General features: G+C 37.4%; 1 protein-coding gene across 2 annotated transcripts; it reads right to left on the reverse strand.

Moving 5' to 3' along the window:
* Positions 1-575: 575 nt before the first annotated feature.
* NDC80 (NDC80 kinetochore complex component) lies at positions 576-17,473 on the reverse strand. Of its 2 annotated transcripts, none has more exons than XM_032123005.1 (17): positions 17,324-17,473; positions 15,489-15,703; positions 15,014-15,100; positions 14,143-14,266; positions 13,845-14,017; positions 12,529-12,631; positions 11,622-11,711; positions 10,291-10,384; positions 9,076-9,182; positions 8,125-8,269; positions 7,620-7,825; positions 6,259-6,411; positions 5,893-5,982; positions 4,465-4,557; positions 2,833-2,963; positions 2,216-2,318; positions 576-1,868 (listed from the first exon to the last, which is right to left on the reverse strand). In XM_032123005.1, the coding sequence occupies exons 2-17, from the start codon at positions 15,587-15,589 to the stop codon at positions 1,746-1,748; spliced, it is 1,923 nt and encodes a 640-aa protein (XP_031978896.1). In that variant the 5' UTR covers positions 15,590-15,703; positions 17,324-17,473; the 3' UTR covers positions 576-1,745. The 2 variants fall into 2 exon arrangements, with proteins under 2 accessions (XP_031978896.1, XP_031978904.1); XM_032123013.1 differs by lacking the exon at positions 17,324-17,473 and adding an exon at positions 16,784-17,101.
* Positions 17,474-17,531: the final 58 nt, after the last annotated feature.

The raw sequence follows: 17,531 nt of genomic DNA on the forward strand, positions 1-17,531 counted from the left end.
CATAGTTTTGCTACATTAAAAGAACATTGCTTTAGGTAACAAAAATGTTAAAGAGAGCACAAAAGCAAAAAACTTCTGAAGAGAAGGAATGTAGTAAAGACTAGTTTGTTACAGAAAACAAAAGGAAGAGCCTGTAAAGATAAAAGAGGACAACAAAAGAAAGCATAAAAACTTCCCACCTGTCAGAAAACTTTTCTAGCTGTCAAATCAAAATTCTGGAGTATGAAAAAAGAACAGAAAACTAGAAGCTTAAATAATGTCATCATTATCATAATATCTGGAACAAAATACTCATAAACAGAACCATAAGATTCACACACTATATTAAGGACAACTGAGTTTTAACTCATTCTGCAAAAATAGCCTAGAATTAGACAATTCAGTTTTTAATTGCAGTCTGTGTTTAGGTGGTCTAACTTGGGTTTTATCGTATATCCTAGGGATCTGTGTTTCATTCAAATATTGTAGAATTAAGGAGCAACTTCCATTATCTATCAGCTGTTAAAATCTTCTAAGCAACTGCAAAATTGTTTTTCTCTTTATATATTTAAATGTCTGAACTCTAAAAACAACACTCCAATACTTCAATGATTTTATTAGGATACACCATCATAAACTATCCAAGACACAAATGCTGGGTTTTATTTATTTTTTTAAACACAAAATTATAGACAGAGTAGATAACAAGATACTACTTTCACATAGCATTGAAAACCTTTCTTCAAAGTATTTAGATCAGAGCTCCCCGTACACTAATTTTACTGTTACTTTCCTGAGGAAGAAAAATAAAACAGCGTCTGTCCAACTGGCCTATCAAGAAGAATACAGACATTTTAGACCATTTTGATGTATCTAACATGAACCAAACCTACAACTGATTATATACACAGCCAGTATTCATCTGATGTCCTACTTAGAGCTTTCTCTGGTACACATATTCAAGAATATGTGAAGCTTCATCTGGGATTACAAGCACCTAAAGACAAAACTTTTTTTCAAACTACTATCTTTCTTTTTCTGGGCTATTTACAAGACTACTTTCTAAGGACTAATCATCTTTTTCAAAGAGGTTTTAATTTTAAAAAGAATTGCTTACTCATGTGAGGGGGGTCTCTGGGCAGTTTCATAGGTAACTAAAGAAGCAGGAGACAGACATTTACATTTAGTCTTGCTAGTGAAACAAAGGCTTGGGGAGGATGTGAACTGTCTGTCATGCATGTGCCCTAAATGCATACATATGCTATGAAATGCACAATCTATACTCTAGAAATGAAAGCATAGCTGTTATCATTTAGGAATCTTGCATGTTTACAAAAACCATAGCAGTATTTCAGTTGTCAGTAACCTCTGCATTTGTGTTATCACTTGCTGTTCCATCTTGATGTTCACTCTGCCTTATTTTAGCAGTTTAACTGTACGCCTGTTTGACTGATGTTCCTGGAAAGTGATTTGATTATAAAGAAGGAATAAAATGCAGTTGTTCCACAGTCGTCCTGTCACACTTGTTTGTAAGCATGTATAAGATATTGAAAGTATGAATGTAAGCAAAGCCTTTTTTTAAGAAAATGCAAATATATTGCTTAATTCGTTAATGTATTTGTATCAATGAAACAAAGAAAGTTCATAAATACTTCCTTACACTTAAAACCAGTTTCAGTGCTAAACACAGGTAGTACCCATCCTTTTAGAAGGCATCATACCAGAGCTTCCAAAATGCAAAATTTTCATCTTCACCTTTCTAGTAATTAGAGACTTTCAGCCTTCTTTTTATAACTGTCTAGGATGCTGGTCAAGTCTGACAATAGATCTTCAGACATGAATTCTTCATAATCTCTGTAAATTTTCACATTCTGTTCATCAAGGTATTTCTAGAAAAGAGGTATAGAAAGCTCTATTAGCTCTATCATGGTCTGTATTGTACTGATTCTGCTAAAGCATTTTAACCATTCATTGCACAGGTTAACTGATTTCAGTTAAACACTTTCCTGAAAGACATCTACCAGAAGCAGGTTTAACCTGACAGGATGTTACTGCTGAAACTTAATGATCAGTTCTAATTATTTATACCAAAGGTTTTGTCAACAAATTTAACTAGAATCTATGGATTCAGTGCAGCAGCTAAATAACTGATACTTCCTTAGAAAGAGTAAGTTCTAATTTCCAACTGCAAACGTCTCTAGAGAGATTTAACTCTGAATATGAAATTTTAGCTTACCGCTATGGATGCTATATGAGTAGCAATCGTTTCTATAAGACGACTCAAGTTACCACCAACTTTTCTGTTCTCTTCTGTTGTTGCTTGCAAAACAACTTGATATCTAAAAGGTAAAGATACTCAGAAGATCATATCCATAATTAGAGAATTCCTGGCATTTAAAACAATCACCTAAAGTCTGATTTATCATCATGTTTGCCATACTTTTTTCTCTATAAGTATTAATTTGAACCAAGTTAAAGTATATTAATATTCAACTTAAAAAAAAAAAGACAGTGTTGTGCTAACTGATAAGAAACAATGCATCTTAGAGTCAGAATACTCTTTCCAGACTTTGAGGTATAAAATGCAGTTGTCATGTAAGTTGGAAACAAACTAATTTTCTTGCTACAACCATATGTATATATTAAAAAAAAAATTACATGGAAAACAGGAGTTCTGATATAGCAGACAAATATTCTGGCAAAATACTGTTGAGGAAAAACATCTTTCAGTTGCTAACTTGTGAAATTAATATGCTGAGACAGATACATGCTGAAACAACTCTATGTTAGGTTCAAGAGAATATCTTTAAAAACCAAAATCAACAGGGCAAACATTGAAGTTGCGAGTCTTACTGTCGTTGGAGATCATGCAATTCATTTGTGGCTTCACTGAGACCTTCGTTGACACCACTCTCAAGTAATTGTTTATGCCTTTTTAAGGATTCCAGTTCATTTGCACATTTTTGCTCTTCCTCTTCTGTCTCCTATAGTCACAAGGAAAGAGGGGGAAAAAGTTGCATAGCTCAGGAATAGTTTGGATTTTTTTTCTTCTTTCTATTACCTGATTACATCCTAATGCTTAAATTCAAAATTAACACAAGTAACTCCAAGTTCAGAACTGAATAAAAAATCCCCAAGGACATCCCTCCCAAACTTAAAGTTTAAGGTATTTTCTGTATCATCTCCCTCCCTGAATAAGCCTAACCTTCTCTTTATGCCTTCAACCATATTTAAAGGCCTGTGTTGCAGGTATTTTCCCTTCAAAGTTAAACTCAAAAAGTATTCTTTAGATAACCTAAATAGCTTAGAAATGGCACATCACGAACAACTGTTTCTAGATTAAAAAAATAAAATCCCATTTGAGTAAGAACACAGCTTTTCCTTTTTGTGTCAGAGAGTAAAATTCTAAGTAATTATCTCTTCAAGGAGAATGACACTATTGATGCTATACAATCCACAAAGCCAAACAAATTCTGCCATCAGTTCAACATGCAATTCTGGTAGATTACTGAAACATCATCCTTCAAAAGTAATTTTAATACTTAAGACTTACAAACAGCATTTTAAAAATTACAAGAGGAATTACATGACTATGTCTTATTATAAACATCTGGTGGCAACTGTGTATTTTACGAGCTTATTTTTAGAGCAAGGTACATGCAAGAGCACAGATCAAAAGCTAAATTTCATGTGATTTGAAAAAACTAAACTAAATTAATTGCCTTTAGCCAACCCAGCAGGTATTAGCAGTGAAATAACCCTGTTTCATGGCTATAGCACAGGACTTTGGATTTACAAGAGCATTTATGGTAAACACTATTTTAGTTCAAAGAACATTTTTCTGCAGGGCACCACAGCCCCACCAAAGCTGTGCTGTCAGAAAAGTTGGGAGGTACCAAAATAGCCACTCAGTTTTTAACTGAGAGGGCTACGTTTTGTTGCTAAACTACAAGTGAGGAAAATGATAGGGACTGCTCCTGTGCTAGGAAAGGAATCTAAAGCAAGAAACAGTTTCAGAACATTAAAATATTTAACATGCTTTTGGTCAATCAATATTTTCCTTAGTTTTTACAGAAGCTGATTTAACATGCTTACTAAAAACTGTAGATGTATTTATTATATATAAATCGATTAGACAAGGCAGATTCTGTTAATCCTAAAATCTCCTTCAAGCACATGCTCTGAGATATCTTGAGGTCAGATGATTGCTGCTGCTTTTATTACTAGATGCAGTAATTTATGATTTACAGGATCTGCTATAGTATGATGCCAGATTCTCTTACAAGAAAGTGAAAACTGATTCAATTAAGGTAGCAGTCAAATTGGTTTCCTGAAAAGAATGAAAAAATCCTGTAAGAGGAAGGGAAGAAGGCAAAGGCAGAGGCCCAAACAAAAATGCAAACCAAAAACTTATCTATAAATACAAAGATTAAGGATAAGGATATCACTAAAGATAAGCTGTCATCAACCTGTAAGAAATTCTACCTTAAGCTTCTGATGATAAAGATCATCCAGCTTTTCAGCTTCTTCTGTCAGCATTTTCACACTGCGTTTCTTGTCCTCTACCATTACGTTCACCTAGGATGAAAACATAAACAAGGAAATACAGTTCAAAAAGAATTCCAACATACAAATCCATGCCATCAGAAACAAAATCTGGTAGCTCAGAAAAAAAAATTAAACCAGGCTATGTGGGATATGCCCAGCCCCTGCCCTGGAGAGAGGTCTGCTGATAATGAGGTTGCACAACCTCCCAGCAGAATCCCCTTGGAAAAAGCAGCACTCTTCAGTTACGGCAAGAGAGGACACAGACCCATGATCCTCTGGGAGACCCTATGTAGATCCTTTGTAATCCATTGGCTTTTACCCTCTCACACCCACCTCTGTATCCCCATAAAAGAAGCCTGGCTAGCTCAGTCGGGAGACTTCCGCGGGTGCAAGACAATAAAGCCACCTATGCGGGAATACCACACGGGCCTCTCGTCTCTCTCCTCCTGGTCTGGCCTGGAGACTGCCTGGCAGAGCAAGAGCTGAAATTACCAGCTGAAAATCACTAAAGAGCTGTTAGCTTCTCTGCAAAGGCACTCCAGTGGCTGAGGGAAAGCTGCACAGGCCTCGGGACGACAGTTCCTCGCGGGGCCGTCTCTCTGGACCGGTTACAGCTTCCTGGGTCTGAGCTACAGACCCCACAACCAGCCGCCTCAAGGCTAGGCTGGGATGGCATTAACTGTCTTCATAGCAGTCTGTACTGTTCTTTGTTTGGCTAAAACAGTGTTGGTAACACCAGTGTTTTGGCTATTGCTGAATAGTGCTTGCACAGCATTCCAAGGCTTTCTATCCCTCCCAGGGCCCCTCACTGAGTAGCGCAGGGATAGGCAAGAAATTGGGAAGGCGCACAGCCAGATCAGCCAGCCAAAAGGACATTCCATACCACACAACATCACGCTCAGCAATAAAATCCAAGGTAAAGGTAGAAGAATGGGGAAATAAAATTCTCCCACTTTCAATCCGTCCCGAACCCATGTTGCTAAAAATCTTCCTGACAACAATTTGTCAGTGATGGTAAGCCACACAATCAACTGGAATGGGCAACTTATTAAAAACAAGTATTTCCAATGTTTATGGTCAATTATGTAAGCTACATGAACTTTAATTCAGGGAATACACAATATTTAAACAAACAAAGACACCAATTCTTGGAAAAACTTCTAGGTCTCATCACAATTAAAGCAGTTTTCTCACAGCTTCTCCCCCTCTACTTGTCCTCAGAAAAACCCCAACCAATCCAACAAACCAACCCAAACAAAAACCAGCCCACCACACCACTCTTCACCCCCGCAAAAGGTTGAATGAAAGCAGCACATAAGGTTTTAGGGTTGGTATCATAGCCCTAATCTTCATTAACCAACACACCTGTTCTAAAGTATCTTCCAAAGTAATTTTCTGTTGAGTGGCTTTACTAATTTCTTCCTCAGTCTGGTTGATGATCTCCATGAGGGGAGCCTGTAAAATATGCATACAAGAAGATTTGGTTAATGCAATTTGCTTATTTGAACCAAGATGCACCCCAGTACATCTTTTCCTTCTATTTTTATTTAGGCTACTGTATTCTCCAATACCAAATTTCTTTCATATACTAAAATGTCATTATGGTGACTCATCACACAAGCTTTTCAATGACATTTCATTGTGAGATTGAGAGACCTTTCCAGCATTTCCAAAGAAACACATTTTTTTTTGTGACTGGTAACCAAAGCCTTTAGTGTTGACTTTACTTACCTTGATCTGAGTCCTGTATTTGACTAGGCAATTTGGTCCTGCCTCAGGATTAAACTGAATCTCAAAGTCGTGGCCTCTGGAATTCTCAGCACTTACTGGAATTAATTTCAGCTTTCGCGCCAGTTTATGATACTCTGCCAGTTGCATTTCAATCTGCTCAGAGGAGAAGAGGGCTTTAATCATAGAAGAGATACAAGTGGAAAGCTTTGCAAGAAGTATTCATATAGTACTTTAAACAAGTTCCTGAGTTGCTCTGTATAGACGTGATTCCTTGTTACACCACAGTATTCAAGAGCTGTATGTAATGCCATTCCAGCAGTTTGCTCAGCAAAGTTTCTCAGTGTATATGGCTGACACTGGATGCTTTCACCTGTGGTTTTCCAAATTCATCTGCCATAATTTTACCTGCCTCAACTTTTTGAGAATTAGCTGATAGGAAAGTAAAAACATGCTGGACAATAATACTAAAACAATCATCCAATTAAACCAATACTAAACCAACCATCATGTCAATGTGCCTTCTCTCATTAGTTTTGACAGGAAATGCCACACAGCCACATATCCTTATAACAAACTAACTTGAGCATGCCTCTAAACAAAGCTTATTAAATGCTCTAATTTCTAATTAATGAGTGCTATTTATATACAAACACTAAAGAACCCTAGTTTTTTTTCCAGTTTTACGTGTTTCTTACTTGCACATAAGGAATTTAAGTTAATACAAGTGCTTGATAAAGGGTAACCTTGCCAAATACCGAATAAATTTGAGGGTATTTTTCTTTAGTTCTCCATCTGGCAAAGCAGCAGCTTTTAAATCCCATCACTTACAGGACTATATCTTATTGTTCTGTTTGAAGCGATTGACCTTGCACCTTGAAAGATGTTACCACTTCGACATAAATAACTAATCTGGCCCTAAATGCATGCAAAGCAATTGATTCAAATTCACTAGTTTTGCCATACTTCCTTGCTATGAAATATTAATATCAGCCTGAAATTTCTTGTGTTATCAAAGCATTGGCATGCTAATGTTATCAAAGGCCTTAATGCTATAGCAGTGAGAGCTGACAGTGCTGCATATTCTAGCTACATCTCTTACGATCCAGAAAAGAAAAGAATACATTTCCAGTAAGCACAAAACAGAAAAAGGGGCGGGGGGGGGGGGGGGGGGGGGGGGGGGGGGGGGGGAGAAAACATTTTTCAGAGATATTATGAACAGAGGCCATTCTTGTCAGTTTTGCCTGGTTAGATACATGTATGGTGTTGTTAGATTATTTAGGAAAGAAGTTAGCAATACTCCAATTTTAAGCTTTCATGATGAAAACTGACAGCCACCTCAGTGTAGTGGGGTTTTCACATACCGCTTCTTTATTCCTAGCATATTTTAGCTCTTCATTCCACAGCTGATGTTCTTCTGCTTCCACTTCCTTAGTCAGCTTGTTAATAGTTTGCTGCAACTCATTTCTCTCATGATTTATTCTCTGAATGTCCGCAACGGAGTACTTTTGGTTATCAAAGATGTGCTGGAGCCGGGCATTCTCCTGCTTCATTGCTTCTACTTCCATTTCTAAGTTCACAAAACATTTGTGAAATGGACATAAAATGCCAGCCTATATACTTCAACCTAACCTCCGTATTTTATGAGTAAATAATATAATTATTTATTACATATCATTATCATTTCACTACTCTAGTGTACTAACAGCTATTAGACAAGAAAAATCTTGATTAGCAATTCATTCTGGAAAGTTTATTTGTAGCATCATCATACTCCAAGTATCTCGCTCTGTCCTCAAGCTAAGAATTAGAATTATTTTAAGACTATTTCTAGCTTCACTGTCCTGGCTGTGATCAAGGCCTTCTTACCCGTTGTCTCAACTTCATCATTAACACTTTCCATTTTTTGATCAAGGATGGCTATATGAGATTCCAGATTAGCCAAATAAGCCTGGTATTTCTGGACATCAGCTTGAAGAGATGATTTCACGTTTCGTAGCGTTACTCTACGATCCTAGGAAGTGAGTGAAAAGAACAACCACTCTTAGATTAATATAAGCTAATGACTTCACTTTCCAGACAAGACAGTAATTGGTCAATATCAATAGCACAAATATAAAACTAAAGAACTTTAATAATTTTTTATCTCTGACAGCTGAGTCAAGTCAAGCACCTTTAAAATAACAGCATAGAGGTTAAAAAGATTCTTGTATTTCAGCATTAAGTCTCTCATTTGCATTAGATCCTGCATTTAGAAAATTCTTATTACAGGTAGTTCACAACTTAATTATAATAATATACAGAGGGCAGATAAAACTAGGGCATGGAAAGCTGGGAATAAACCCAGCACACATTTTGCTCAGTTGGCAGGAGTCTCAGTTTGCCACCTGCACAGCCACTAACCCATTTTTAAACTCATGATGCATTAAAAGCAGAATCCAGCTTTTCAAGCAAACCATTTTCCCTAAAATATATTGTTACCACTGAATCCCATGCCTCATGCCAACACATTTAGAAAAAATAATTTTGAAATTTATATTAAAAAAAAAAAGTGGTTCAAGTATTTTATTAATATTTCAGTCAATACAAGACCTTATTACCTGGAAATATCTGCACATCATTAAACAAATATCGACTGAAGACTCCACAGAAAATGCCTTGTCTTATAATGGTACAGTCTGTAAAAACCCGTCCTAATTAAAATCTCAAAGCACTGAAAATGCTTTTCCATGTGTTATGTATCATAAGTATCTTCATTCAGAAATGGTCAATAACATAAAATTCAACTCCACCATAAAAACAGAGACATAATTTACTAACCGGCTCGCTTTCCTTTTCTTTTTCTAGTCTTGCAATCTCTTCTTGAAGTCTTTTGTTTTCAGCTGCTAAACTTTCTATCTGGAATTCATCTATATTAAATAAATCCTCTGGGGGAGAGGGGAAAAGAGAGTGGGGTTACAAATTAATCTCACTTAATATCACCACCTGAGTATCTGAACATTAGCTTCAGCACAGTAAATACCCATTATCTGGACAATTCTTTTACACTAAAGAAATAACTAAAAACAACCAAGAAACCCATCAGAAAAACCTTTCATTAAAATGCAACCAGGCAAAAACCCCAAAACAAACAAGAAGAGAAATGGATTTCTCAGTCCTTATGTCAAAAAGACTTCAAAGTCACTCCTGTGAGTTAAGAGTTTCCAAACTCTCATACAGCCCACACCACAGGATAGTATACAAGTCAGACTACCTTGCAAAGCTAGAACAGATCAAACTTATTTAACAACCTCTTTCTTATCCATATACTTCCTTGCCTCTTGAGAAATCTTCTCCCTAACTTCACTTAGCCTTTGCCAAACAATGGGGTGATTATTTTTTCCCACTAATATCCAGTAGCATTGTGGTAGCTTGTTCCCTCTCCAGCTGATGACTCTAGTTTGCAAACAAAGTGTCCTTATTCTGGCTTTTCATAGGAGAGCAAAGAAAGCAAGAAATGTTTTTCTTGCTTGTTCTCAAATTCTGTTTGTATTTCTATAGGTGGTGAAATGAGTGAGTCAAAAAAACCTAACAGTTTTCTACCTCCCTGGAGACAAACACAGGTGCATACTGAATCATAAACAGGAACCCTCACAACACAGTTTGGAGCTCTTGCAGACTGTTTTTAGAGCTTTAAAAGCTGAACTTTCTTTCTTATTAGGTGTGCATCCTCTGACAATATTTTTCTTTTTTTTTACTTGTTAACTTTGTCAGACAGAAACAAGAGTCATCTGCATAGATGGAATTTGCATCTGAAGAATTGTATACTGGTTTTCTGCCACAAAGCCATTAAAAAAACAGGTGACACAGCTACAGCTGAGAGCAGATCATGACCCATCCATCTGTACTGGTAAAAAGTTGAAGTAACTGAAAGGTACTTAGGAATTTAGAGTTCCCTTATCTCAGATCACTTTCACTTGTAAACTGAACAAACTGATGCTAGGAGAAAAGAAACCAGTAACACAATTGAATATTAATTAAAACTTGAAAACTTACTTAATTTTGACTGCACTTCGGCATCCAATTCTTCAAAAGTATCTCTCCCTTTCATGAAAAGCTCGTAGCATTTCACAGAGTAGTCCATGAAAAGCTGCAAACAATTTAAAAATCTTTCATTTCAACAATTCCAAAGCCTGTAAAATATCTGGATAGTCTAAAGCTATTCAATCAGTGGAATTTAAGACACCAAAAATATCTTTCACTCTTTTGATTGTACTTCTGTAAAGTCAACTTTTTTCCTCCCTTTGAACATAGAATGTCAAAAGATTATATTCAAGCAGAAGGAGGCACCTATAATTCACATTAAGAAAGGTCTGGAAATGCTATATTTTTCTGGGATATTTTACAAGGATTGTAGGTACAATATTAAAGAATTTTTTATCTTGACGCATATGATTCTCTCAGGCTAGTTTATGGAAAATGTAGATCTGTTTAACAGACCTCTTCAGGAAATACGACCATTAAAATTCCAATCTGCAGATGTCAAAGAACTAATCTAGAATTAAAGAAAGGTTACCTAAAAAGAATTTGCTAGACACTAAGTTACAGATGTTTCAGAAGCAATTACACCAGTATTGTGAATTTTGTATCAACATATATGCATAAGTGTCAGTGTAGAAGAACATATTTAGTTTAAAAACATTTTTACTTGCCAGCCATCAGGTTGTAACCTTAGTCCAAAATTATGATTTAACTTGATTTTTGCAATTTTCTAATTAAATGTTTTAGCTTATAATGCAACCCCTTCCAAACACCTGTTGTGAATTAACACTGAGTTAAATCTGAGTAGTACTAATAATCTATGATAAATTAAAAAGAAAGCAAGCTATTGGATTTTTAAGTGCCTGAATTACATTGCCACCCTATTTTGTGTCTCAGAAATAAAACTTTACAACCAATTTTTACATAGTAAACTGAGTAGATATTGGCAGAAGCAACTATATTTAGAATTAAGTCACTGTCTTTACACTGCACTGCTATTAACCTCCAAAGTCTTGAGTGCTAAAGCAAAATATACCAGAAACTCTACTAAAACAATAAGCAGCATAATGATTCCCTTTCTCCACAAAGGAGAACTGGAGAATAAGGCATTTCTGTTTAATACTCTGTCTTCATCAATAGACAGGCCATGATGCCTGCTCAGGAAATAGTTCATCAGGCTTTTTATAAAATGCTACTCTACTTCCTAGAAAGCATTGTGAATATAAAAGGGAACAGAATCTATAAATACATGACACAACAATCTAAACTGTATTTAAATTGTGTCGTTACAGCACATGGCAAAGTTCAGTCGAGCAATTCTGATTCTCATTTACTTTTTATGGTACCTTATTATGTACAATTCCATCATCTGTCTCTCCTCCCCAGTTCTGTCCTTCATCAAACGGTGGCGCATTTTCCCTCATGGCAGTGTACAGCTGAAAAGCAGAGGTGGACACACAAAGAGCAAATGTGAAGACATCCATTAGTTTTCATATTGGTTTCATGATAAGAAATTATGGATTAGGATTTCAGCAAGCAGGTTGTTATGAGCCTGTGCTTAGTTGACTAAACACACAGGTAAGGAGGCATGAACTGGACAGTGAACACTGCCAAATTGTCTTGTGTCTTTTCAGCAAAAAAGGACAGGATTTTCATGGGTGCTCAATTCAGCAGCGGAGAACTTCTGTCACAGATTCCAAATTTTGCTCAGACCTGAGCTGGCAGCAACAACAGTTACCACTACTAAAAAAAAAAAAAAGCCCAAACCAAACAAAACCAAAATTAAATAAAAACACCCCACCCAAACACAAAACTTGCCACTCTGTATAAGAATTACAGGACATTTGAGTAATTTAAATTGAAAATTCCATCCTTCGACTTCAAATTTAGGGGAGAATGGCAGATGTCACAACATCTGCACTGAAGATACCAGTTCTATTCAGTGATTATACCCATTAACTTCTCACATTTAATGTATTTATGTCAGCACTTCCCCACCTTTTTTTATACATTAATTTGTCCAGTGCATACATTTAAAGAAAAGAATTATCATAATGTAACAAGAAAAGCTTATTTAAAAGTTACTAAAACATAAGGCTAAGGGTCAGCTCCCAGATGACAGCTAAGAACACCTACCTTTTTCTTTACATATATGTTAAACAAGGAGATTTGTAGAAAATATTTACTGCATCTGTATTGAAACTAACATTCCAGCCTGCAAAGTGGAAATATTTATCTTAAGACAAATGTTACCTTGACACAATCAATTAACCAAACCAGAGCTGCCACAATCTGAGGCCAGGTGTGTGGTGCTCCCACAGTGTACATGGAGCTTTTTGAAAGAGGAAAGGGGTACCTATAAGGCCAAAGAAAATACATTTTTAATAGCTGTGGCAAACAGTGATGGAAACAAACCAGTACATTTTGAGAATAAAGAAGCACAATGTAGATGAAGGCACAAAAGGAAGAGCAAACTCAATTGTACTTTATACTGTACATCAAAGGAAGTAAGTTGAGTTCTTACAGCACTATTTTATTCAATTGTCATGGGTTTCTCATTTTGTGATTCATAGAATATCTTGATTTGAAAGGGACCCTTAAAGATCAACAAGTCCAACTCCCTGCTCCTCATAGCACTGCCTACAACTAAACCATATGATTAGGAGTGTCATCCAGATGCTTCTTGAACTCTCAAAAGACAACTTAAAGTGAGTTGTCAGAATTAGTCATTTTATCCAGAATTACACTCTTAGTGCAGCAGAGTGTAATCCTTTTCAACATTTCAAGCTAGGTCAGCAGTTTCAGATGTTACAGATTAAAACAAAATTTTATTAAAGTGCTGAGAACAAAGTGAAGTGAGCAAAACAGATTTACACCTACATTTACGGAGCCCAGCACTTTCACACCATCATGAGTTCAAATCTACAGGAGTAAAATACACTCCTTTGTTGTTTTTGTTTTATTTTTTTTTTTAAATGAGACTGAAAATACACAATTATCAACAGGCAGAGGATTTTCTTTCTTGGAAAACATTGGGGTGTTAATGATTTCAAACACTGAACAAATTCAGCAATAAACCACTTGGCTACTTAGTTGTTTTTTTCACCTTAACAGTCATTTTTGTTATTTCCACACTCTGCTTTGAAAGCAGAATGAGAAAAATTGCAGGAAAACATATTTTAAACTAAACTAACTTGATCCAAAATTCTGGAAATTTTAGTTCTTAGATTCTAACTGAATGAAAAGAAAGGTCTGTAAAAGAAAATTGTGTCTTGTCTCTAAGTTTTATACAAGTAATCGATTAAATTTTACATTAAAAAGCAAGATTCCAAGAGCTAGTAGTTCTGCAAGTTCAAATATAAAATGTATAGTAGACTCTGAAAGTCAGAGAGTAAACCTAGAGCTAAACAAAAATGAAACAAAACAATCACAACATTGTACTTTTAGAGTCTCATCTGAATGAAGAAACCTCTCCATTCTCCCCAACTATCAATGCAGAATTCTGAGCTTTTAAATTTCTAGCCATAGCATATCTATTTAGCCCAGGAGACTAACAATAATCATCTTACCCAAGCTCTTTAAAAACTTTGGGAATCTCCTCTTCAAATTTTGAGTCAGGCAGTTCATAAGAAGGGCATAGGAATCTATACATAAAGATGAAGATTTTTAAAAAGTCCTTAACTGATGGAGATTGTAGCGATTTCATGGAAACATTAGGGGCATAAGCATTCTCAACGAGGAACTGTGGGAACAAAACATGGAATACCAATCACTAAAAAAAACTTAGGGGTTGAAACCAAGAGAAATAAGCATTTTGATTAGTACATTTTACACCTTGTAACATATGTGAATAGGTTAATATGTTACCTCACAAAGCTTCTTGATACATTGTTGGATGAATGCCTTGTCATGAAGGGGCCTGGGATCCTTTATCTTTTCTGTCCCGAACACATTGTACTGGCTGTTGCGCGACCCTCCAGCCCCACTCGCTCTAAGAGCAGACAATAAATACAGGTCTTGTGACAATACATATAAAGAAGAACTCAACGTTTATGTCACAACAACTGCTATTTTTATGTTTTCCTTTGTTATACAAATGAAGTTTTGTTGAAGGTCTCTTAATTTAAGGTGATTGTTTTTCCAATCAACCTGGAAGCCACAAGTCACATGTACCATAAAGGGCTTACTGCATCCTAGATGAATACTTTCTTCATTTTATTGAAAGAAACAAACTTTTAGAGAGCAGAAAAATACCCCAAAGATGAAGAAAAAAATCATGTTGGTGACTGTAAATAAAGACTAAAATATTTAAGGAATACTTAAAAGAAATAGACCCCTGCAACATTGGGGTCCTATGAAAGGAGATACCCACAACACAGAAAGTCATGAACTAAGAAAGATCATAGATTTTGGGAAGGTTTGTATCTTAGAGAGAAGAAACTAAGGCAGAGTGTATTACAGATGTTGGTCTTCCTTAAACAGGAAAATGTGTTGAGATACTCTTGAGGTCTGCAGTGCACATCGTTCCCAAGAGAAAAAAACCAGCTCCCAAAGCAATTCCTACTCCACAGCATTATTGTTTAGTGATCAAGGACTGGAGGAAGGCAGACCTGAAGGTCAGCTTACCTCAGCTCCATTATTCCCTATAATAAAAATCTGTCAAGAAAGAAAAATACCAAAATTACATAGGACCTTTTTTGTTTTAATTTACAGTGCTGAGAACAAAAGCTATCCATACCCCTTCCCAAAACAGCTGACTTTTCTTTCTGAAGCTCCAGATGTAGGTTTGCTCAGGCTCAGCTTCCCAAAGGTGCTTCTGTCCTTCCTGAGGAATAGAGAGAAGGATTCAAGTGACTATTTCTACCAATTCATGTTTTGCTCATACAAGAGCTATACACACACTCATATATTCCTAAGCACCTTCATCACAGCAACATCCTAGAAAGGTCAACTGATGCACTCAGCCACCTCCTAAGAAACATGTAAGAAAGTGTTACTGTTTGAAATATGACACAGGTACACAAAAAGGTTAAAGGAAGTATTTTTGCAAAACTGGAGCACTTGTGCAAACATCCTTGGCTGCAAGGAGCCTTCTTGTCACTGTTTCCATTTTTTCCCTCAGTTCCTATTCACACACTCAAACACACTATGATAAATCTCTTCAGAATTAGTTTTATATACTTATTTTTAGCAACCTGACCAGCAAGACTTACATCTGAGGTGTTTGAAGACCCATCTTGTTGTTGTCCTGCACTCTCAGTGCCATCATAGATTGCCGACCGCTGTTTCCAGCAATACTTGAGTTTCGCCTCATTGTGACTGAGCTGTAAATCACAATCCCTCAGTATTGGAAAATCCAGGATCTAAGGATATTTTATTTTCTAAAAGCCACAATGATTTTCCAAAGGCTCAGAATAAACAAGTAGACCTGTATATTACATAAAAAAAAAAAAAAAAAAAAAAAAAAAGAAGAAAGAAAAAAGATTGATTATGTTATACTCCAGAAATATAAAGGAGCAGCCACAGTCTTTTAAATCAACTGTTTTATTGATGAAAGTGTCAGTGCTTATTCCAAATCTGCTGTTTTGCCTTTCTTTATATTTGGTGACTTCAGGCCTACAGGTTCCAAAAGCAAAAGAGCTTGAGAAATTTTTCAGTTCAGTCCACTGGGAAGAAGGCCAGACTACCACGAATACTGTTTACAGCACTTCAGCCACACATCAGCTCCCGAGCCGCTAATTCTGAGCCTACCCATTCATTTGCAAATGATCTCCCAGTATCACAGCATAATAACTGGAAAACCTAATCTGAGATAATAATATGGCTCTCTTCAGATTATGCATGCAGAATATAAATCAAACTGGAATATGAATACCATTGTCCCCACAGTGGCATTAGGGGGGAATTGCAAGTAAACAGAATTAATTCAGGAAAATAATGCCAGCTTCTGCCCTCTACAAAGGTTATATTTTATTTGTGGGATGGGCTTAAATGACTGAATTATAACTAATATAAACCTCCTCTACTACGAACATTACCAAAACACATTATTAATACAAACTGTGTTTCATTTTGCTTCCAGTTCCACTGCTCACAAATGACAACAGAAATTTAGCTCAAATCATAGGGCAGTGTATTCATGACCTCACTGTGTCTAGGGAAGAAGCTGCATTATTACATTACTTTAGCTAGGACCAACCACAGAGAGACTGAATTTTCACAAACATAGCAAGTGATCAGCCTCTAGAATCACAGAATCAATTAGGTTGGAAAAGACCTGAGAGATCATCAAGTCCAGCTTACAACCAAACACCACCTTGTAAGTTAGACCATGGCACTAAGTGCTACATCCAGCCTTTCCTTAAACACCTCCAGGGACACTGACTCCACCACCATGCTGGGCAGGTGTGGTGGTTCTTTAAGCAGCCCTAACACACTCATTCACGATAGCAGTCCATTCCAGTGTATAGTTGCCCTTTCTGTAGAGGAATTCCTCCAACTGTCCCACCTAAGCTTGGCGCAGTTTGAGACTGTGTCCTGTCGCTGGTTGCCTGGGAGAAGAGACCGACCCCCAGCTGGCTACACCCTCCTTTCAGGTGGTTCCAGAGTGATAAGGTTTTCCAGAGCCTCCTTTTCTCCAGGCTAAACACTCCCAGCTTCCTCAGCCACTCCTTATAGGACTTGTGGTCCAGCTCCGTTGCCTTTCTCTGGACATGCTCCAGCACCTCAGCGTCCTTCCTGAATTGAGGAGCCCTGAACCGGACACAGTGCTCGAGGTGTGGCCTCACCAGTGCCGAGTACAGGGGGACAATCACTGCCCTGGTCCTGCTGCCCACACTATTGCTGATGTAAGCCAGGACGCTGCAAGAACAGAGTTCAAGCAGAGATTTAAGAGCAGAGTTTGCCAGAGCCAACACGCCAGCAAGAAAATCAAAGGGTAGGAGCGCGGCAGAGCTGGGCGCAGCTCCACCCACTCGCCCTGACAGCGCGTCTAAACCCCACCGAAGGCGACCAGGGCACTCAGCAGCGAGGCCAGCCCGGGACTCACCGCCGCCTCACGGACACCGGCGGCTGAGGGGTGGGGGCGCTGGTGCTGCTGCCCTCCCGCTCCCCGCAGAGCGCTCTCGCTGTCCCCGCCCGGCCGTTACCGTTACCGCCGCCGCGCAGTTTCAAATCCGCCCGCCCAGAGCGTCACGCGGATCTACGTCACACGGAATGCGTCACGCGGAACTGCGTCACGGCGGGGCCGCGGGCTC

Source organism: Corvus moneduloides, chromosome 1 (assembly GCF_009650955.1).
Source record: "Corvus moneduloides isolate bCorMon1 chromosome 1, bCorMon1.pri, whole genome shotgun sequence".
Lineage (NCBI taxonomy): Eukaryota > Metazoa > Chordata > Aves > Passeriformes > Corvidae > Corvus > Corvus moneduloides.